The sequence below is a fragment of the Schistocerca serialis genome, chromosome 10, assembly GCF_023864345.2.
Source record: "Schistocerca serialis cubense isolate TAMUIC-IGC-003099 chromosome 10, iqSchSeri2.2, whole genome shotgun sequence".
NCBI classification, from domain to species: domain Eukaryota; kingdom Metazoa; phylum Arthropoda; class Insecta; order Orthoptera; family Acrididae; genus Schistocerca; species Schistocerca serialis.
Genome location: NC_064647.1, coordinates 208,885,021 through 208,907,980, shown reverse-complemented (window position 1 = coordinate 208,907,980; position 22,960 = coordinate 208,885,021). Strand labels below are relative to the sequence as shown.

Here is a 22,960-nt window from a genome sequence, read left to right as displayed (position 1 = left end):
TCTGACGATCTGAGGAGGCGCCAATTGTACAGAATTGGGCACGATATCCTGCAGGAGACATCCAACAACACTATCAATCAGTGCGAAGCCGAATAACTGCTTACATAAGGGCCAGAGGTGGACCATCGCGTTATTGCCTTGCTCAATTTGTGAAGTTCTTGCTCTTAAATAAATCAGTCAATTTTTCTGAAATTCTAATCAGTTGTTTTTCTGTACATCGACATATTTTTTTTTCTTAAGGGTTTTTTTTGGCCCTTTTATTTGTTAAGGTGGCAATCGGATCCAACAGTAGGCTTTGTTTCGTAAATGCATTTGCTACTGTAGACGCTGTTATTAAAGGCAGACCCAGTCGGTGCAGAGTATGTTATGTTGTTGCAGTCGGTATGGCGATTACATCGGTGATCTTGGTGCTGTCCATCGCTGCCATTCTCCTAGACGTCGTGCTGTTCTTTGGAGCTTTTAGAGTAAGTAAAAGTCAATTACATTTGAATACATTGTGGGAGCAACCAGTGATCAGTGTTATTACTAATATTTACTATCATAAACAGTCTAGATCACAAGTTATTTATTCCAGTGACCGGTTTCGACCACAACTGTGGTCATCTTCAGACCAATGAGTAAGAACCTCCTTCTGGTGGTAGATCACTCAGTAGTGGTGACTGTCCATCCGGACACGCAACAATTCTCAACATGTCACTTCCTAGCAGCGTTCTCTGTCAATTCATCGTAATTATTCGCAGCGAGTCCAGTGCACACACACACACACACACACACACACACACACACACACACACACACACACACACACACACACACACCTTCTTATTTAACGCATGTATCATACTACGGCAGAATACTGTGTGTGTGTGTGTGTGTGTGTGTGTGTGTGTGTGTGTGTGTGTGTGTGACCCATATCGGATATGATAAACAGGGGGCACTGAACTTATGCATAGAAGGTAGAACGAATGATCACGTGCTTGTCTAAGTTAAGGGACAGCACCAGGTACTAGCTGAAAAACCTGAATTGGTAGACGGTATCCCTCAATATACCACGAAAGCCCACTTACGAAGTTCGAGATTCATTATTACGTCCCTTGGGGACCGTGTAACAAGATTAGACTAACTGCAGTATGTACAGAGGCATTTGCTTAGTGAATCTTCCAACATTCCGCGTAAGGAATGGGCAAGAAACTCAGAGCTGTGGTATCATGCTAAGTACCCTCTGCCTTTCACTTTTCAGTAGTTGCAGAGTACTCGTACGTACTCTGATGTGAAAAAAGTCATGCGATACCTCGTAATACCGTGTCGGACCTCCTTTTGCCGGGACTAGTTCAGTAGCTCGACGTGGCATGGAAGAACCCTGCAGAAATATTGAGCCATGCTGCCTCTACACCCGTCCATAGTTACGAAAGTGTGCAGTATTTTGTGCACGAACTGACCTCTCGACTATGTCTCATACTGCCTGATCTGAGTGGCTACATCAGTAGCTCGAATTGTCCAGTATGTTTCAAACCATCGGCAAACAGTTACCCTACAGTTTGCTCATTGTCACCCATAAAAATTCTATCGTTGTTTGGGAACATGAAGCCCATGAGTGGCTGCAAATGGTCTCCAAGTGGCCGAAAATAGCCATTTCGAGTCAAGATCAGTTCAGTTGTAGCAGAATGCCCAGTCTTATTACACGCGAATTCAGCCCACACCGTTATGAAACCACCACCAGCTCGCATTGTGCCTTGTTCACAACTTGTGTCTATGGCTTCGTGGGGTCTGCACCACACTCGAACCTACCAGCAGTTCCTACCAACTGAAACCGTGACTCATCCGACCAGGCCACGGTTTTCCAGTGGTCTACCTGATATGGTCAAGAGCCCAACAGAGGCGCTGCAGTTGATGTCGCGCGGTTAGCAAAGGAAATAGCGTCGGTCGTCTGCTGCCATAGTCCAGATTTCGTCTCACTATCCTAACGGATACATCACACATTGACTTCTGCGGTTATTTCATGCAGTGTTGCTTGTCTGTTAGCACTGACAAGTGCCGCTGCTCTCGGTCGTTAAGTGAAAGCCGTCGGCTACTGCGTTGTCCAGGGTGATAAGTAACACCTGAAATCTGGTATTCTCGGCACAATCTTCAGACTGTGGATCTCGGAATATCGAATTCCATAACGACTGCCGAAATGGAATGTCCTATGCATAGCTCCAACTACTATTCCGCGTTCAGAGTTTTTTGATTCCAGTCGTGTGGCCTTAATCAGTTGGATAGCTTTTCACATGGCTCACCTGAGTGCAAATGAAAGCTCCGCCAACGCACTACCCCTTTATATCTTGTGTACGAGATACTATCGCCATCTACATGTGTGTGTATGATTATCTCATGACTTATCTCAGTGTAGTAGATGTAGGATGAAGAATGTGTGAATGTTTGCTTAGAAAGTTGAAGTATGTAGCGGAAATTTGTCGATATTTCCGATATATATTGGCTCTGTAATAACAATGTATGTACAAATTAAACTGTCTGTACTGTATGACTATATTTACCATATATCTATAAATCGTTCGTATCTACGCAGCGCCGACGGGACCTGGTGCAGTGTTGGACACACGGACACGAGGTAGTGTCTGGAGCTTACCTGGTCTACTTCTGGTTTGTGCTCGTGAACAACTTCGCCGCTGGCTTCATCCTATCTGGCTTCATGTTTTTGGCCTCAACCATCATCGCCGCAGGTAAGAGATCTCTAATAGGTCTGAGTTTATTATACCACTGACGAATTATCAGGAAAGCGATCCACTTCTGCATCTGTGATGCGACTCAATTTGTAATGCCAGTAACACTTCGCAGTGTCCTGGTCAATGCACAACCCACACACAGTCAGCAACTGTGTCATCACGAGCAGTCATGCACACAATTCTTTCAGAACCTGTGGCAATTCCAAGGCCGATAAGTAAGACTGCCAACATACAGCCCTACCAATCAAGGGAGTGTGATTCCCAAATGACAGCTGAGGTGTGGGAAAAGTTGGAAGATAAGTCTTTTAGGTGCTGGCTATAATTGGTACGTTGCAGTTCTGAACAATACTCTGAGGGCTTAATCTCACCTAATGCCTGGAGCATCGGTTCGAGGTGATCGTTTCTCAGTTTTGGTTACTGATAATAACTGGACACCAGTGCCTATGAGTTTAATTTGTACACCACTGCACTGAAGATCATCACTATGTGATTGAAAATCGATTTAGCTATCAACAAACCATCAATATTACGGCCAACACTGACCTTCCTTTTAATTTAACATATATGGTCGTTGTGCACACAGCACTCCTTGGAGTTGCCAATCAACAAGTGCATCACGTTATTCAGTCTGTGTGATCATGAGCCTCCAGTGCCCAGCTAGTGGTTGGGCCACCAGATGAAGCTATACATACTACAGGAACAAGAGCTATCAGAGTGGATCCCAGCTGCTTCCTGGGAGACTTAATCCTGTTGAACTTTATTGTTAAGACGCTGAACAAGACCCATCAGGCTCCTTATCAACTGCTAGCTGTAACATCAGTTCAGTGGCTATTGCGCTGCATGATTCATCTCAACTGCTCCAAGGACACACACCCAGGTCAGCTGAATCACGTTATTCAGTCTGTGTGATTGGTGACTGTGAGTCCCTCCGTGTCCATCTTAACTGGTGGCTGGGGCATCAGTTCCATTGTCATTACCTGTGTACATCTAACTGCTGGCTGGGCCACCAGGCCTGCTTCAGCTATTTTGTGTGCTTAGATTAAATTAGATTAATTATTCATTCCATAGACCCATAAAAGAGGGAATCCTCATGGGTGTGGAACATGTCAGATAAACACATTACAAAAATGTAATTAGAAAAACTTGAGTTTCATTATATTTAATGCTCCTCAGTCAATAAACAGTAAAATTATGTACATGAATTGAAATTAAACTTCTAATATTTACAGGTTTAATCACTTTTTCTTGGCTATTAAAACCAAGTATTGTCAAAAATTAAAGTAAATTATTCATTTCAGTGATCCTCAGTTAAGAGCAGTCAGATTATGTACAAGATTTAAAATTAAACTTCCACTATTTACAGACTTAAGACTTACATCTGCTTTCCATACATCCGTCATTCACACAGTAGGTTGTTACTTGCCTGTTACAATCAAGTACTGTCAAAAATTAAAGTATAATAAATTTTCATTAAAATGGTCTACTGCGCTTGTTGAGAAACTCATGGATGGAATAAAAGGAGTTGGCCACCAAAAATTCTTTTAAATTATGTTTAAATGGTGCCTTGTCTGAAACTGGTAACTTATTGAAAATATGCGTTGCTGAATACTGGACTCCTTTCTGGGCAAGAGTTAGTGATTTTAAATCTTTATGTATATTGTTCCTATTCCTAGTATTGATACTGTGTACTAAGCAGATAGTTGGAAAAAGAGATGTATTATTTACAACAACCTTCACTAAGGAATAAATATACTCAGAAGATGCCGTTAATATGCCCAATTCTTTCAAAAGGTTTCGACATGATGTTCTTGGATTTACACTACTCATTACTCTTATTATACGCTTCTGTACTCTAAATTTTTTTCTCTGTTTGTGGAATTACCTGAAAATATGATGCCATATGACATAATGGAGTGAAAATAAGCAAAGTATGCTAGTTTTTTTATATTTATATCTCGTATGTCTGACATCATTCACATTGCAAACACAGACTTGCTTAGGCGCTTTAGCAGTTCGTTAGTATGTTGCTCCCAATTCAATTTATTATCAAGTTGTAATCCTAAGAATTTTACACTCTCAACTTCTCCTATTTCCATGTCATCATATTTTATACACACACCAGAAGGAAATCTCTTGGAAGTTCTGAACTGCATATAGTGGGTCTTTTTAAAGTTTAATGACAGTGAGTTGGCTATGAAACACTTATTAAAGTAAGTAAAAATTTAATTAGCTGCCCTTTCTAAATTTATATTTGATTTAGTATTTATTGCAATGTTTGTATCATCTGCAAATAAGACAAACTTGGCATCAGTTATGTAACGGATGGCAGGTCGTTACTATAAACAAGAAACAATAGTGGACCTCGTATGGAACCTTGGGGAACACCACATGTAATTTCTTCCCCGTCAGATGATATCTGATTGCCTACTGCTGAAGCGTTACGTAATGACATCCTTTGTTTTCTATTAGTAAGATATGACTGAAACCACTTTGTGAGTGTGACAAATCACTGTTCACCCTAACTGATGCTTGAGAGACTGCATACACATCTGCTGAGTTGTTCAGAATCATTCAGCGCCCATTTAAATGTTAACTGAGACGTCAGATCAATGTCCACCATCATTTGCTATTCTGCTCAGTGCCCATCTCAACAGCTGAATGGGGAGACAGTACCACTTCTTCTACACTGTGTTATCTAGAATGTGTGACTGTGCACTGCAGTGTTACACTATTTTTTCTCAGCTTCGCAGTTCCACTTGGACAGTGTGGATACAGTATCATTTAATAAAACAATCGGCAAAATTAGAAGCTGTTTTGTGTAACACAGTTAACAGTCAGAGCGACGCAAGTAACAGAGCGCTTTTTCGATCTACTGACGCTGTTGTCTTCTGTTGCAGTGGTGACGGTGTACTTCTGGATAGTGGCGCGTAGCTTCGACCTCAAGCTGCAACGGACCAACTTGAGAACAGTATCTGGCAGTTGCCGTCCACCCATCACCAAGAGTTACGAGCCGGCACCAACGCGCCCGAGTACTTTGTCTGATACCGACAGACCGTTACCGGGAACACTTTATTCGCCCCCACCCTATACCAGCAATCCCTAGACCGGATCCACCTCTGCCACGGTCCCAGGTTTCAGACTTTCTGCTACTTTTAGTCGATCACCATTTCACATAGGACTTACGCAGCACAGCTGGAATAAATCAAGTTTGTGGCTGACAGATGGTAAGCCGATAAACGCCATGTGCTCTAGCATTCAATACTCGCGTGAGCAATGAAGATGAAATAAAACTCTGGACATGCGGATTGAGGAGGAGATGGGAATAGTGGTGGTGACAGCTGGATCGGCAGCTGTAGTGAATGCATCTGCCAACAGTACATCTGAGAAGTCCCCATATGTCTACATCATGCCTTCCACAGAGATCTAGGCGTCTCCCTGTCCTTCTCAAAACCTCATTGAGCATCTCACCGGTTATGCTTCGAAAGGATTTCTCGACAGTTTTGGAGAGTTTTCATTAGTCTTGCGCAGATGTTGAGCCCCGTGGGACCCACCTACTCCCCATAAAGAGATGTCTGGCCCGGTAAAGTTTGAGCTTCGTGGTTGCCATCCCCGTACGGCAGATGTTGCTGGGGCACGCTAAATAAGCCACCTCGATGTTGTTGTTCAAGGAATCCATACACCCCAACAGCGAAGTATGCTGCTGATGTAAACACAGCTGGCCAGTGATAGCTTTGTCTGCGAGTTGAAGTGCTGACATCATTTGGAAGGATACCAACAAATTATTTCCCAAGTTCTACGAATTAAAGAGTGATTTGGGGGCTTGCTCAACTGCCGTAGACATAAAGCATTACAGCGAGCATGTGCCGCCAGAGAAACAGATGCAATTGGCTGGCAGCTGACCACTACTATTCCACCCCGAGAAACGTCAGTCACAAAGCTGCTTTAATCGAAGCAAAGCCAAGATTTCCCAGGAAACTTTGAAACCTCTCTCCCATAACACTCTCACAGATCCCATAAGGTAACGAGCTCGGCCACAGTACCGAAACTGTCACTGCAACAAATTATGACACGTTTTGAAATTGCCCGAAATGTCAGTGCATCGTGTCCTGTCGAAATATTCCGTTCATGGTAACGATACGCTTCTTCAACATCGGCGACTCATCAAACGAAAATGTTCTGCTTTCCAGAGATCAAATCTGAATGCATGTTGAAGAAATCATTGTGTGGGAATGTTACAGTAAATAGATGAGATCATTTGTGTACAGATTAGGAACGAATACGTAATCTAATCTTTCCCTCTGTGTATAGCGTCGGCAAAAGAGGACTGTACGTGAAAGGCTAACTTTTAATGTGAACAAAATGCAGATGTCACGGTTAAAGCAACTTATAAGCTTCATGTTTCCAGAACCGTCGTTCCACCATCACACCAAATGATACGAGGCAGTTCTCAACAACTCTGTTTATGCGTTTTTGAATTTCGCTTCTAACTATATTTGGCCTGATGATGAGACTATGCTCGCAAGACGTGCAGCCTACTGCACAGTTCGTTTAATTGTGCTGCACAAATTTTTGGTCATACTCAAGGAACACTATAAGGAGTTATAAGAAAGTAGAAACAAATCAGTCAAAGTTCTGAACTAAAACATCTTCCACTTTGCATTGTCTCTTAATGAGGCAATTTACAGCGTCTAGACCGGCAGTTTTTGAAGAAACTAACTTCTCTCACACACCCATATACGAGCTGGGAACTTTAACTATTTATTTACAAGTGATGTAAAATATACAAGGGCGATTCAGCTACTACTACCGATGTCGTTTTATGCGCCCCACATCATGACAGAACGGTGCTGTTGGCCGGTTCGCTTTGGAATCGTGAAGCACACTGTCAAAATGTCGCAGAATAACTGGTAAAGTGCACGAAGGCATCTCTGACCTATTGTACGTTAGACATATCGCATATTAACATCGCTTGTCATTTATTAATCTTTTCATTGGATTACACACCGGAAAGTAGTTCCACACTTCTCATTTTGATATTTCCTGTTATTTGTTTCCGATGACAAAACACACCTTGCTAAACAACTTTTCTGATCGATTTGCGAAATATTAACTACTATAAACGGAATAAACTTACAGAAGCATCCAAAGCTTGTACCATTGCACAGATAATTACACAAAGAAAAATCGGAGACACTTGGGTAAGTATGGCAGAAGTAAGATATTTTCGGTCCAAAAATACCGCGGAGCTAAATGGCCAGTCCTCATTCATATATTTTACAGTACGACTGCGTTTGCTTCGAGTTGTCCAAAGCTCTGAGAGGGAACTTAAGCTACTTCGATTACGTGGTTGTCGCCTTTCTGGATATCGTTCGTGATACAGACGTAGTCCAGATTGAATAAAACGGATCAGTAGCGGCGGCTGAATCGTCATGTATATGTTTCAAAGTTCCACTGTCCTCCAAAAACGCCACCAGCGTTGTGTATAAGAGACTACTTTTTAGAGATGAGAAAGTCGTAGGACACATTCGTTCAGGTAGTATAGCGGATGGTGCAGCAGTGTCCAGCTCAAACGATCGAACAAATCGGCCACAGCTGACACTATATGCGCGCGAGCATTGTCACACAGAGTCATCGATGAGTTCTGCACTTCCACACTGATGGCCTTCTGACACACTTTCGACCGTCCGATACACATGGCTCTGTTGTGCAAGCGAGTAATGTGGAGAGGAGGAGTCCATTTGCGTTGGGATAAGGTAGGTGTTTGTAAAGAGCGTGTGGTGTAAGCGATGTTATTTAATCCACTTGCGTTGCGTCTTTACGACGGTATTGCCGCAGTTAGAAGTTCCAACCCCCGAATGTATCAACTCTTTCCAACATCAGCAGGTCTTGAAATATAAACGGGAGCAATAAAGCTAACCTGTAGCCGGAAAAAATATTTTTGTAGTGAAATGCCTTTCCTGCTGCCACGCCAACATTTATTATACGATAAGAGGTAAAAATTCATAGAATGCCATTTTCTCTGTTTTCGAATGTTAACTGTTTCTGTGTTGCAGTTATGAGGTTATGCAGGGTTATGATGTAGATAGAGGCTAACATATGTCGAGAAAAATGTGAAAAAGCCTAAAATCTATATTCGTGTTGTCTGTTGCATCAAACAGTCTCTCAAGATAGCTCCCAAATTTAAACTATCACAACAGTAAGTCGTAATGTAATAAATGGCACCCATCCTCTGCTCGCTTTGGACAGATTTTCGTTAGTATCTTGACTGAAAAGCGGGGCATCAGGGCTACGGAATTCGCAAAGAAATGCATGACAGAATATTCAGGTGCGATATTCATCGACAAGGACCTACAATAGGACGTCTGAAGAGACTGTAAAAATGCCATCTTGAAATAGGACAGCATCAATTCGGCGATTATTATTTAGGGCGGGGGAACGCCGACCTGAACTGAAATCCAAATCGATACACATTTCAGAAAGTCTGCAGAAGATTCCTAATGTTATCCTATGATTCACGTGAATCCCTACCAACCCGTACTCCCTCAGATATTATCCTTATTTCTGACATTCCACCATGAAGACAACTTGGGAACAGATGTTACAACCTGGAAGGCAGATGTGGAGTCCTTTTCCCTTCCTATGTTGTCTAACGTACTGCATTGCTAAGACTATTTAATTTTAAAGATACGTCAGAACAACATATAATGTCTCGTTGTAGTGGAATATCTGTACAAAATTTTTCACTACTTCATAGATAAGAAACTATGATTGTAGTTTATAGATTTTGAAGCTAGTGAATTTTATATGAAATAAACTGAAAAATAATGTGAAAATGTCATCCAAGTATTGTAGTACAACTGAGCTTATTGCAACTACGTCATCCCACTAACCCACATTCCAAACAACATATGGTTTTAGATTTAGTAATTAGTACAGGTAACGAACTGTATGGTTCAACCACGGAGAACACCAACAAAGGGCTCTCCGGAGACGCTGTGACATAGGGTTTTACACTCTATTCCAGACGCAAAAGAGATGTCACAGCTTTCGAGTTCACATAGACGTAAGTTCCCTTCATTTCATTGGCAATTTCACAATTATAAGCTGAGTGAGTACCACTTGTATCTTTCCAATAAAAAGATTATTTCTTTACGATTACGTTGAGTGTATGTCAAAATCTTGCACGAATTGATTAGGCAATGCAACTCCCAATACCAATAAATAAATACAGCTACTGCAAAATACATTCAGCCCCTTAGGCACTGAATCATCTGGCCCTGTTCAAAACTGATAACTTTGGTCCCTGTGCACATTATAAGTAAATTACACTGTCTTACCTCTAATGCAGCAACGATGGAACGCAATATATTCTGATCTCTCACAAAAATATAAATATGCTAGCCAGGCTCAGCAGTGTGAAATGCTTCCCATAATACTTTGAAATGCACATGAAATTCTTTTGGCTGATAACTGAGAACATTTAAGAAAATCCAATATCTTTAAAAAATATATGACCTGGACAGGGAGGCGGTACAGTTTATGGTGAATCACTAATACTGAGTTTTTTTAGAAATATTATATTGCAAGTTAAGTTTGGCTTTTCAAAAACGTCTGACAATTTAAGTTACATCAGTCACAATTGATTCACAAGCAATAAGATTTAAACAGCAAGCATTATCTACCTTTATTAATCCAACATAAATGCAAATCATCAAATTACATATAGTTCTGTTAACAAATCTTGAAAGCATTACAAAAATGAAATATCTAACTAGCCTTTTTATCAATACGGTTTACGTACATTCTGAATACTTCTGCTTTCATGTTGAACAATATGCCCCCATCTGAATGTAGCCCCTGAAAACGGACAAATTTACATAAAAAACAAAGTTCTTCAACCTCAGTTTCCACCCTTTAGGACTGAACGTTCCCAGTACCAAAACAGTTGGATCATCCTCTATTACAACACGATTTTTGAGCAGAGTTTCAAAAACTTAGAAACTGTGTAGAATATCGGCAAACTTTTGTGGTATTCAACAACTTACCATTTTTCGACAGAACCAGCGTACGGTGAATGCACTAAGTTTTCTTTTGTTTGCCTATTTAATTTACTATTTTTATTTGTGTACCTTGAAACTGAGAGAGTCACATGTTTTCATTCTTTGTTCGATTTCTATCTTTATTACAGTAAATAACAGGAAAGAAAAACCGAAAACCGGTTATTTCACAAGGCAGTTATTCTGGAAGGCTTTACAATGGAGAGGCAAAGAAACTGATACACCTGCCTAATATCGTATAGGGTCTCTCCGATCACGCAGAAGTGCCGCAACACGACGTTGCATGGACTCGACAAATGTCTGAAGTAGTGCTGGAGTGCTGGAGGGTATTGACACCATGAACCCTGCAGCGCTGTCCATAAATTCGTAAGAATACGAAGGGGGTGGAGATCTCTTATGAACAGCATGTTGCAAAGCATCCCAGATATACTCAATAATGTCCTTATCTGGAGAGTTTGATTGCCAGTGGAAGCGTTTAAGTTGAGAGGAGTATTCCTGGAGGCACTCTGTAGCAATTCTGGACGTGTGGGGTGTCGCATTGTCCTGCTGGAATTACCCAATTCCGTCGAAAAGAACAATGGACATGAATGGATGCAGGTGATCCTACAGGACGCATCCGTACGTGTCACCTGTCAGAGTGGTATCTAGTCGTAACAGGAGTCCCAAATCGTATGCCGTATGCCATTACAGAGCCTCCAACAGCTAGAACAGTCCCCTTCCGATTGGAGGATCCATGGATTCATGAGGTTGTCTCCATACCCGTACACGTCCATCCGTTCGATACAATTTGAAATGAGATTCGTTCAAACCAGACACATGTTTCCAGTCATTGGTGTTGACGAGCCCAGGTTAGGTGTATAGCTTTGTGTCGTGCAGTCATCAAGGATACACGAGTGGGCCCTCGGCTCCGAAAGCCCATATCAATGATGCTTTGTTGAATGGTTCACACGCTGATACTTGTTGATGGCCCAGCATTGAAATATGCAGCAATCTGCCTAAGAGTTGCACTTCTATCACGTTGAACGATTCTCTTCAATCGTCGTTGGTCCCTTTCCTGCAGGATCTTTTTCCGGCTACAGTGCTAACAGATCTGATGTTTTACCTGATTCCTGATATTCACAGTACTCTCATGAAATGGTCGTTCGCGGAAAATCCCCACTTCATCGCTACCTCGGAGATGCTGTGTACCGTCGCTCGTGCGCCGACTATAACGCCACTACAAACTTACCTAAATCTTGATCACCTGCCATTGTAGCAGCAGTAACTGATCTAACAACTCCGCCAGACACTTGTCTTATATAGGCTTTGCCGACTGCACCGCTTTGTTCTCTCTGTTGACATATCTCAGTAATTGAATGCGCATGTCCTATCAGCTTCTTTGGCGCTCCAGGTGAACTGGTATTGAGAAATAAATAAATAAATAAATAAAACTATATAACTAGAAATCCGGTTTTCAGTGATAACCGTCATCCCCATCGGATAGTGGTCGTCATGTTTCTACTCATTAATGTAAGACTGTGTGCTGGGCCAGGTGGGTAGTCATCGTGCATGAGTAGGTCAACTGTATGAAAGCACTGCCCCTGAATGGAAAGACGCCAGCTTCGAATCCTGCTCCGATACACAGTTTCCATCAGCAAGGAAGTTTCGGTACCAAGTTCTGTTCGCCAGGAATTCTTCAATACAGTCTCAGGTATGTTTGGAAGTATTGGGGCTAGGGCGGTCCCACACCGAAGTACCGTTATCCAAGACGGCGGCGATGACGTAATCCAAGATGGCGGTGATGGAGTCATCCAAGATGGCGGCCTTGATCATCTGATGAGGTCATCCTATATGGTGGATTTTGGCGGAATGTTTGAATTTTGGTGGGAAGCTAGGTCAATTGGGCTACCTCCACTAACCTAACCCCCCCCCCACCCCCTCGCCTCCACTCCCTCAGAAAATAGCAGAAAACTCAAATTCCATCAGAATACTGCATCACACCATGGTTACCTCAACTAACCGAAGAAAATGGCGGGAAGGTAGGTCACTTGGACTACCTCCACTAACCTAAGTCACCCGGCTGCCACCTCCTCGCCAGCCGGTGTGGCCGAGCGGTTCTAGGCGCTTCAGTCTGGAAGCGCGCGACCGCTACGGTCGAAGGTTCGAATCCTGCCTCGGGCATGGATGTTTGTGATGTCCTTAGGTTAGTTAGGTTTAAGTAGTTCTAAGTTCTAGGGGAGTGATGAAGTCAGATGTTAAGTCCCACAGTGCTCAGAGCCATTTGAACCATTTCGCCACCTCCTCCTATGAACTGGCGGGTAGTTAGAATTTTGGCCAGAAGATAGGTCAATTTGTGTGTCTCTACTAACCTAAGAAAATGGTGGGAAAGAAAGGGCACTTGGGCTACCCGACCACTACCTTGTCCTAGGAAATGGCGTGGAGAGGTCTTGACTTGTGCTTGACATCTGTTACTATACATCGATAAGGAGTGCTAACCTCCTGGACGTGGGCACATCTCGAGAAATCTTGTGCACTTGGATGGGTAAGGACGCGGCAAGCTCCATTCATTCACGAGACTTGGAGTGTAGCGGCCTACTTGTGGTCGGTTGCAGATTAAGTCGGTAGCGGTGCTGGAGGGCGGGTTGGTCAATAACAATGTCAGGAGGGTCTTTCACTCTCTAATTTTACCGTAAGACAGCGAGGATACTCTGTGACTCCCATATGCAGAGAGATAGATCGTAAACTAAGCACTATGCTCGAGGTGTTACAAATATGTAGAGCGCTGTCTGATATACTTTGATGATGGATGTGTTTGAGAATTAACAATGAATGTACTGCACAGTCTTCTATCCACATTCGCAATGATACAAAGAGGTGAAGGGTAGTTTACCTATGATACTGAAATTGGGGAACATGCTGTCGCATCATTGGTCAGTGTTGAAATTACTCTAAAATTGCTAAAATTGTACACACTATCAACTGTGATGCTTATTATTAGAGTATATCGATGGTGTCTTTTCCACCCCATCTGTCCGCTGGCACTCTGTTCGCTGTTGGTTACCACATAATGATTGACTGACATCGCTTGTTTGAGTTGGAGAAAGAGTTTTGGTGGAGGGGCAACACCTTCTGGGGTGGATAGCACCGAAACAGTGATCGCGTACATGGCTGCAATATGATGAATCAGTCAAAATGAAACGTAGAGTCAGCAGCAGTTTCATGACTATGACAGATGAGTTTAAATGTAGAGCTCATGAATCACTTTTGGACTGTAGTTTGGAAATCATCCACAACTCCGCAAAACGCTCCCAGTTTGCTTATGTTTTACATCTACATCTACATGATTACTCTGCAATTCACATTGAAGTGCTTGGCAGAGGGTTCATCGAACCACAATCATACTATCTCTCTACCATTCCACTCCCGAACAGCGCGCGGGAAAAACGAACACCTAAACCTTTCTGCTCGAGCTCTGATTTCTCTTATTTTATTTTGATGATCATTCCTACCTATGTAGGTTGGGCTCAACAAAATATTTTCGCATTCGGAAGAGAAAGTTGGTGACTGAAATTTCGTAAATAGATCTCGCCGCGACGAAAAACGTCTTTGCTTTAATGACTTCCATCCCAACTCGCGTATCGTATCTGCCACACTCTCTCCCCTATTACGTGATAACACAAAACGAGCTGCCCCTTTTTGCACCCTTTCAATATCCTCCGTCAATCCCACCTGGTAAGGATCCCACACCGCGCAGCAATATTCTAACAGAGGACGAACGAGTGTAGTGTAAGCTGTCTCTTTAGTGGACTTGTTGCATCTTCTAAGTGTCCTGCCAATGAAATGCAACCTTTGGCTCGCCTTCCCCACAATATTATCTATGTGGTCTTTCCCACTGAAGTTGTTCGTAATTTTAAGACCCAGGTACTTAGTTGAATTGACAGCCTTGAGAATTGTACTATTTATCGAGTAATCGAATTCCAACGGATTTCTTTTGGAACTCATGTGGATCACCTCACACTTTTCGTTATTTAGCGTCAACTGCCACCTGCCACACCATACAGTAATCTTTTCTAAATCGCTTTGCAACTGATACTGCTCTTCGGATGACCTTAGTAGACGGTAAATTACAGCATCATCTGCGAACAACCTAAGAGAACTGCTCAGATTGTCACCCAGGTCATTTATATAGATCAGGAACAGCAGAGGTCCCAGGACGCTTCCCTGGGGAACACCTGATATCGCTTCAGTTTTACTCGATGATTTGCCGCCTATTACTACGAACTTCGACCTTCCTGACAGGAAATCACGAATCCAGTCGCACAACTGAGACGATACCCCATAGGCCCGCAGCTCTCTTTTATTTAAATTCATCCAGTGTTTGTGGGATGTCATGGTGGCCACAGTAACAATATGATTTACATTGTGCGATGTCTACTTTTCTGCGAGAGGCCGTGGATCAGAGCATCTTAATGTCAGTTTAGGACCTGACACATACCTCAAAGTCATGGCAGGAAAACAAAATGTATGGCTGTGTACAAAGCATGTTAGAAAACAATGCTTCAAATAACGACACAGGGTCAGAGGGAGCATCTCTAGCGACTTGCAGTATAGTCTGTGGGATATGGTCATCCTCCTACAGTACGGGTGATGAAACCTTAAACTACCCTCTGCAATAGATCAAAAGCTGTATGTTTAATAGGACTGTTCCGCATCGGCAGCGGTAGCAGTTTGACAGGTAAATTCGATGACAGATGGTGTGTCCCATTATGAATGCTATTCTGGGACCCTTCGCAACAACTCTCTCTCCGTGCCAGACCCACATCATAGCTATGCAATGCGCCAGCAACGGCACCTGCACTCCTGGAAATTGAAATAAGAACACCGTGAATTCATTGTCCCAGGAAGGGGAAACTTTATTGACACATTCCTGGGGTCAGATACATCACATGATCACACTGACAGAACCACAGGCACATAGACACAGGCAACAGAGCATGCACAATGTCGGCACAAGTACAGTGTATATCCACCCTTCGCAGCAATGCAGGCTGCTATTCTCCCATGGAGACGATCGTAGAGATGCTGGATGTAGTCCTGTGGAACGGCTTGCCATGCCATTTCCACCTGGCGCCTCAGTTGGACCAGCGTTCGTGCTGGACGTGCAGACCGCGTGAGACGACGCTTCATCCAGTCCCAAACATGCTCAATGGGGGACAGATCCGGAGATCTTGCTGGCCAGGGTAGTTGACTTACACCTTCTAGAGCACGTTGGGTGGCACGGGATACATGCGGACGTGCATTGTCCTGTTGGAACAGCAAGTTCCCTTGCCGGTCTAGGAATGGTAGAACGATGGGTTCGATGACGGTTTGGATGTACCGTGCACTATTCAGTGTCCCCTCGACGATCACCAGTGGTGTACGGCCAGTGTAGGAGATCGCTCCCCACACCATGATGCCGGGTGTTGGCCCTGTGTGCCTCGGTCGTATGCAGTCCTGATTGTGGCGCTCACCTGCACGGCGCGAAACACGCATACGACCATCATTGGCACCACGTCTCCAGTCGTCCCTCCATTCACGCCTGTCGCGACACCACTGGAGGCGGGCTGCACGATGTTGGGGCGTGAGCGGAAGACGGCCTAACGGTGTGCGGGACCGTAGCCCAGCTTCATGGAGACGGTTGCGAATGGTCCTCGCCGATACCCCAGGAGCAACAGTGTCCCTAATTTGCTGGGAAGTGGCGGTGCGGTCCCCTACGGCACTACGTAGGATCCTACGGTCTTGGCGTGCATCCGTGCGTCGCTGCGGTCCGGTCCCGGGTCGACGGGCACGTGCACCTTCCGCCGACCACTGGCGACAACATCGATGTACTGTGGAGACCTCACGCCCCACGTGTTGAGCAATTCGGCGGTACATCCACCCGGCCTCCCGCATGCCCACTATACGCCCTCGCTCAAAGTCCGTCAACTGCATATACGGTTCACGTCCACGCTGTCGCGGCACGCTACCAGTGTTAAAGACTGTGATGGAGCTCCGTATGCCACGGCAAACTGGCTGACACTGACGGCGGCGGTGCACAAATGCTGCGCAGCTAGCGCCATTCGACGGCCAACACCGCGGTTCCTGGTGTGTATGCTGTGCCGTGCGTGTGATCATTGCTTTTACAGCCCTCTCGCAGTGTCCGGAGCAAGTATGGTGGGTCTGACACACCGGTGTCAATGTGTTCTTTTTTCCATTTCCAGGAGTGTATATCGGATGAAGTTAGTGGAGCTTTCACAGTTCGTAATTTTTCTCTGTTGGATGGTGCAGAATAACGATGATAGCATGCTGGGGAGATAGATGTGAATGGGCGTGGATCTGCTTCGGATTGCAGTACATGTATGTAGTTTGGAGAAGCACCACAATGCGTGTATTTTCACCGAATGGTCAAAACACAGTCCTGTTGCACTAACTCAGGTCGTTCTGCTTCTGCAGAAGGTGCTGGATATGGCTTTCTCTGACCTCTGCTCAGTTCCGACTTAAATTGGAACGATCACACGCGCAAAGTTGCAGAAATGGGGGCAGTTGCAGGATGCGTAGCGACAGACAATTTTGCTGTAGCAGACAGGTTTGAGAAAGGTGTCTCGCTTCAAGATATGAGAGTGCCAGAAATTAGATTCACTAGTGACTGTAATCATTAGAGGACTTCTCCATAGGATAAAACACAGGTATGTGGTTGAATGGAGAGACTTTATTCCAAATCATAGACATCATTTCTAGCAGACAGTGTAACAGTAGAGACCTGAAAAGTTAGTGTACATTTCTTACGATCCCCATCTACGACTGTTTGTGATACTTCTCAACCAATCATCGCCTATAACTCAGTGGATATAGCGCAGAACCTCTGACATGGTATCGAAACGGAATACGTTACACACACAGGAAAAATATCTAGTGGCGTGAGGGAGTTGCATATAGTGGTTTCATACCACGTTTCTTAGCTGAAACACTTTCAAAATCGAGCGATTTCATGACGACTTTGCATCATGGGTTACGTGTAACCTGACTACTGGTCTGATAACATACGCTCCTACGATCACCATCTCGCTATTTTCCGGAAAAACCACGTGATTCATAGGTAATGCCATATCTCGATTTATAAAGCCAGTATAGCTTTCAACATGAATACTTCTGTACACCTGTAGAAACAAGACCGCTTGTGACAGTAACATACAGTAGTTGTTGCGAACGGGTTTTTTAACATTTCGCCGATTACGCCTCTCTTTCTAAGACACAGTGGTAACACACGCAAGAAAAACTTATAAGACGTGTCCACCCATCGCTGATTTTCTCTCAGTATTATTTTGTATCGTGTGGAATCATTTATTGGTCAGGTATTATACGTAGTAGTGGTAGGGTATGCGTGATAGGTTCACCTTGAGCAACAGGCTTATTTTTGTTCCGACATGTGCAAAGAGACGACTGTGAAATATTGTGAGAGCAGAGGGAGGAGTATGTCAAGTTATAAGAATGATACATATATTTCTATTTCCAGAGACATATCTGTCAGCAGGGCGTATTTCCGATACTTCGCTCATTGTCGAATGTCGTTCAATTGAGACTGCGATCGTGACATTTAATTGTAATTGTTGTTGTTGTTGTTGTTGTTGAAGTCTTCAGTTCTTAGACTGGTTTGATGCAGCTCTCCATGCTACTCTATCCTGTACAAGCTTCTTCATCTCCCAGTACCTACTGCAGCCTACATCCTTCTGAATCTGCATAGTGTATTCACCTCTTCGACTCCCTCTACGATTTTTACCCTCCACGTTGCCCTCCAATACTAAATTGGTGAGCCCTTGATGCCTCAGAATATGCCCTACCAACCGATCCCTTCTTCTAGTCAAGTTGTGCCACATTCTCCCCAATTCTATTTAATACCTCCTCATTAGTTATGTGATCTACCCATCCAATCTTCAGCATTCTTCTGTAGCACCACATTTCGAAAGCTTCTATTCTCTTCTTGTCTAAACTATTTATCGTCCATGTTTCACTTCCATACATGGATGGCTACGCTCCATACAAATACTTTCAGAAAGGACTTCCTGCCACTCGATATTAACAAATTTCTCTTCTTCAGAAACGCTTTCCTTGCCATTGCCAGTCTACATTTTATATCCTCTCTACTTCGACCATCATCAGTTATTTTGCTCCCGAAATAGCAAAACTCCTTTACTACTGTATCTCAATTCCTAATCTAATTCCCTCAGCATCACCCGACGTAATTCCATTATCCTCGTTTTGCTTTTGTTGATGTTTTTGATGATGTCCTTTCAAGACACTGTCCATTCCGTTCAACTGCGCTTCCAAGTCCTTTGCTGTCTCTGACAGAATTACAATGTCATCAGCGAACCTTAAAGTTTTTATTTCTTCTCCATGGATTTTAATACCTACTCCGAATTTTTCTTTTGTTTCCTTTCCTGCTTGCTCAGTATACAGATGAACAACATGGGGGGAGGCTACAACCCTGTCTCACTCCCTTCCCAACCACTGCTTCCCTTTCATGTCCCTCGACTCACTGTAATTACAATTATAAAACATAGATGTGAATAGTTTTCTAGGATGATTCTGCCTATGTTTGGTCTTTGGTGGGTCTGATTCACGTTTCCCGTTAATGGTAGGATCTGTATGAATGGAGAGGTCTGTTGGATCGTCAGGAATGTAGCTGAGTTAACTTTGTCGTCCTGTAGACGGCAGAATAGCGAATTAATACTTAGTATGTGTGACCACACTCGGTCGGGCTGTTCGCGCGGTGGATCCTCAACCGAGAAACCTAGCGTAGCTGACCCAAGGCACTGGAGTCGGCACGGTTCCACATCTCTGTCGGTAGCTTCGAGGACCTCAATGACACTCTTCCTGCACGCCTCGCACTTCAAAAGTTTCTTATTCAGGCTCTCGACAGTTGATCGCATTAATGTGACTGGACAACGTATGTCCAGCGACGCTCTGCTCTGTTTTCTGGGGATCAAAGTAATGCAGCCAAAGCCCTTTAATGGTGAGTAAGCGACCGAAGAAGTCATCTGCATACACCCAACTCCTACTCTGTAGGAATCAGCATGGGTTTCGAGAAAGACGATCGTGTGAAACGCAGATCGCGCTGTTCGTCCACGAGACTCAGAGGGCCATAGATCGCAGGTAGATGCCGTGTTTCTTGACTTCGGCAAGGCGTTTGATACAGTTCCCCACAGTCGTTTAATGAACAAAGTAAGAGCATATCGACTATCAGACCAAGTTTGTGATTGGATTGAAGAGTTCCTAGATGACAGGACGCAGCATGTCATTCTCAATGGAGAGAAGTCTTCCGAAGTAAGAGTGATTTCAGGTGTGCCACAGGGGAGTGTCGTAGGACCGTTGCTATTCACAATATACATAAATGACCTTGTGGATAACATCGGGAGTTCACTGAGGCTTTTTGCGGATGATGCTGTAGTATATCGAGAGGTTGTAACAATGGAAAATTGTGCTGAAATGCAGGAGGATCTGCAACGAATTGACGCATGGTGCACGGAATGGCAATTGTATCTCAATGTAGACAAGTGTAATGTGCTGCGAATACATAGAAAGAAAGATCCCTTATCATTTAGCTACAATATAGCAGGTCAGCAACCGGAAGCGGTTAATTGCATAAATTATCTGGGAGTAGGCATTAGGAGTGATTTAAAATGGAATGATCATATAAAGTTGATCGTCGGTAAAGCACAGACTGAGATTCATTGGAAGAATCCTAAGGAAATGCAATCCGAAACAAAGGAAGTAGGTTACAGTACATTTGTTCGCCCACTGCTTGAATACTGCTCACCGGTGTGGGATCCGTACCAGATAGGGTTGATAGAAGAGATAGAGAAGATCCAACGGAGAGCAGCGCGCTTCGTTACAGGATCATTTAGTAATCGCGAAAGCGTTACGGAGCTGATAGATAAACTCCAGTGGAAGACTCTGCAGGAGAGACGCTCAGTAGCTCGATACAGGCTTTTGTTGAAGTTTCGAGAACATATCTTCACCGAGGAGTCAAGCAGTGTATTGCTTCCTCCTACGCATATCTCGCGAAGAGACTATGGAGGGTAAAATCAGAGAGATTAGAGGCCACACAGAGGCATACCGACAATCTTTCTTTCCACGAACAACACGAGACTGGAATAGAAGGGAGAACCGATAGAGGTACTCAAAGTACCCTCCGCCACACACCGTCAGGTGGCTTGCGGAGTATGGATGTAGACGTAGATGCCGCACCTCCACTGATGTCTCGTGTTCGGCAGGCTTTTTAAGTAGCTGTGAGCATCGCATTGTCCACGGGGCGGCGACCTTTCTTTCAAAATGTCGTCCAAGAGGTCGAAAGCCGATCCACGAGTGATTCATAAATTCCCCACTATCGTCTAGTGTTTCGCCAGTCTTCGGGCACCTGATCCTCCACTTTCGAGTCCCAGTTCTTCACAGGGAGAGAGGGTCCACCACTTCGTTCCTGCTCTTTCAAAATTGTTTGACCAAAAATAGGCGTCTGCACTATCTAACCATATGTAATGGAATGCTACGGTGTCCACCAACGCGTTGTTTACCATTGAATACATAAAGCAAAACATCAAATGATATTTCACTTTATCAGCTGACTTTCCTCACGCCCCCCCCCCCCCCCCCGCTTCACGGTGTTTTGAGGCGGGACTTGTACCAGTACTGGCAAACTCTTCATCTCAGCTTGTAAAAAAAATCTATTTTTTTTTCTGGGTGAGAATTCAAACTTTACGACTGCGCCTCGCTGGCGAGGTCCACTGAACCTGACGGGATACCAATTCGATTCTACACAGAGTACGCGAAAGAACTTGGCCCCCTTCTAACAGCCGTGTACCGCAAGTCTCTAGGAACGGAAGGTTCCAAATGATTGGAAAAGAGCACAGGTAGTCCCAGTCTTCAAGAAGGGTCGTCGAGTAGATGCGCAAAACTATACACCTGTATCTCTGACGTCGATCTGTTGTAGAATTTTAGAACATGTTTTTTGCTCGAGTATCATATCGTTTCTGGAAACCCAGAATCTACTATGTAGGAATCGACATGGATTCCGGAAACAGCGGTCGTGTGAGACCCAACTCGCTTTATTTGTTCATGAGACCCAGAAAATATTATAGGCTCCCAGGTAGATGCTATTTTCTTTGACTTCCGGAAGGCGTTCGATACAGTCCCGCACTGTCATCTGATAAACAAAGTAAGAGCCAACGGAATATCAGACCAGCTGTGTGGCTGGATTGAAGAGTTTTTAGCAAACAGAACACAGCATGTTGTTGTCAATGGAGAGGCGTCTACAGACGTTAAAGTAACCTCTGGCGTGCCACAGGGGAGTGTTACGGGACCATAGCTTTTCACAATATGTATAAATGACCTAGTAGATAGTGTCGGAAGTTCCATGCGGCTTTTTGTGGATGATGCTGTAGTATACAGAGAAGTTGCAGCATTAGAAAATTGCAGCGAAATGCAGGAAGATTTGCAGCGTATAGGCACTTGGTGCAGGGAGAGGCAACTGACCCTTAACATAGACAAATGTAATGTATTGCGAGTACATAGGAAGAAGGATCCTTTATTGCATGATTATATGATAGCGGAACAAACACTGGTAGCAATTACTTCTGTAAAATATCTCGGAGCATGCATGCCGAACGATTTGAAGTGGAATGCTCATATAAAATTAATTGTTGGTAAGGCGGATGACAGGTTCAGATTCATTGGGAGAGCCCTTAGAAAATGTAGTCCATCGACAAAGGAGGTGGCTTTCAAAACACTCGTTCGACCTATACTTATTGCTCATCAGTGTGGGATCCGTACCAGGTCGGGTTGTCAGGAGAGATAGAGAAGATCCAAAGAAGAGCGGCGCGTTTCGTCACAAGGTTATTTGGTAAGCGTGATAGCGTTACGGAGATGTTTAGCAAACTCAAGTGGCAGTCTCTGCAAGAGAGGCGCTCTGCATCGCGGTGTAGCTTGCTGTCCAGGTTTCGAGAGGGTGCGTTCCTGGATGAGGTATCGAATATATTGCTTCCCCCTACTTATACCTCCCGAGGAGATCACGAATGTAAAATTAGAGAGATTAGAGCGCGCACTGAGGCTTTCCAGCAGTCGTTCTTCCCGCGAACCATACGCGACTGGAACAGAAAAGGGAGGTAATGACAGTGGCACGTAAAGTGCCCT

The 22,960-nt window shown here is 44.0% G+C and overlaps 1 protein-coding gene across 2 annotated transcripts in view; it reads left to right on the top strand.

Annotated features, from left to right (window-relative positions):
- LOC126424938 (uncharacterized) overlaps positions 1 to 9,561 on the top strand; it is a 46,743-nt gene extending 37,182 nt beyond the window's left edge. For both annotated transcript variants that reach the window (XM_050087790.1, XM_050087789.1), the window contains exons 4-6: positions 379 to 464; positions 2,567 to 2,720; positions 5,621 to 9,561. In XM_050087790.1, coding sequence (XP_049943747.1) covers positions 379 to 464; positions 2,567 to 2,720; positions 5,621 to 5,826 — 446 coding nt within the window. In that variant the 3' untranslated portion in view covers positions 5,827 to 9,561. The remainder of the gene's footprint in view (positions 1 to 378; positions 465 to 2,566; positions 2,721 to 5,620) is intronic.
- The last annotated feature ends 13,399 nt before the right edge of the window (positions 9,562 to 22,960 follow it).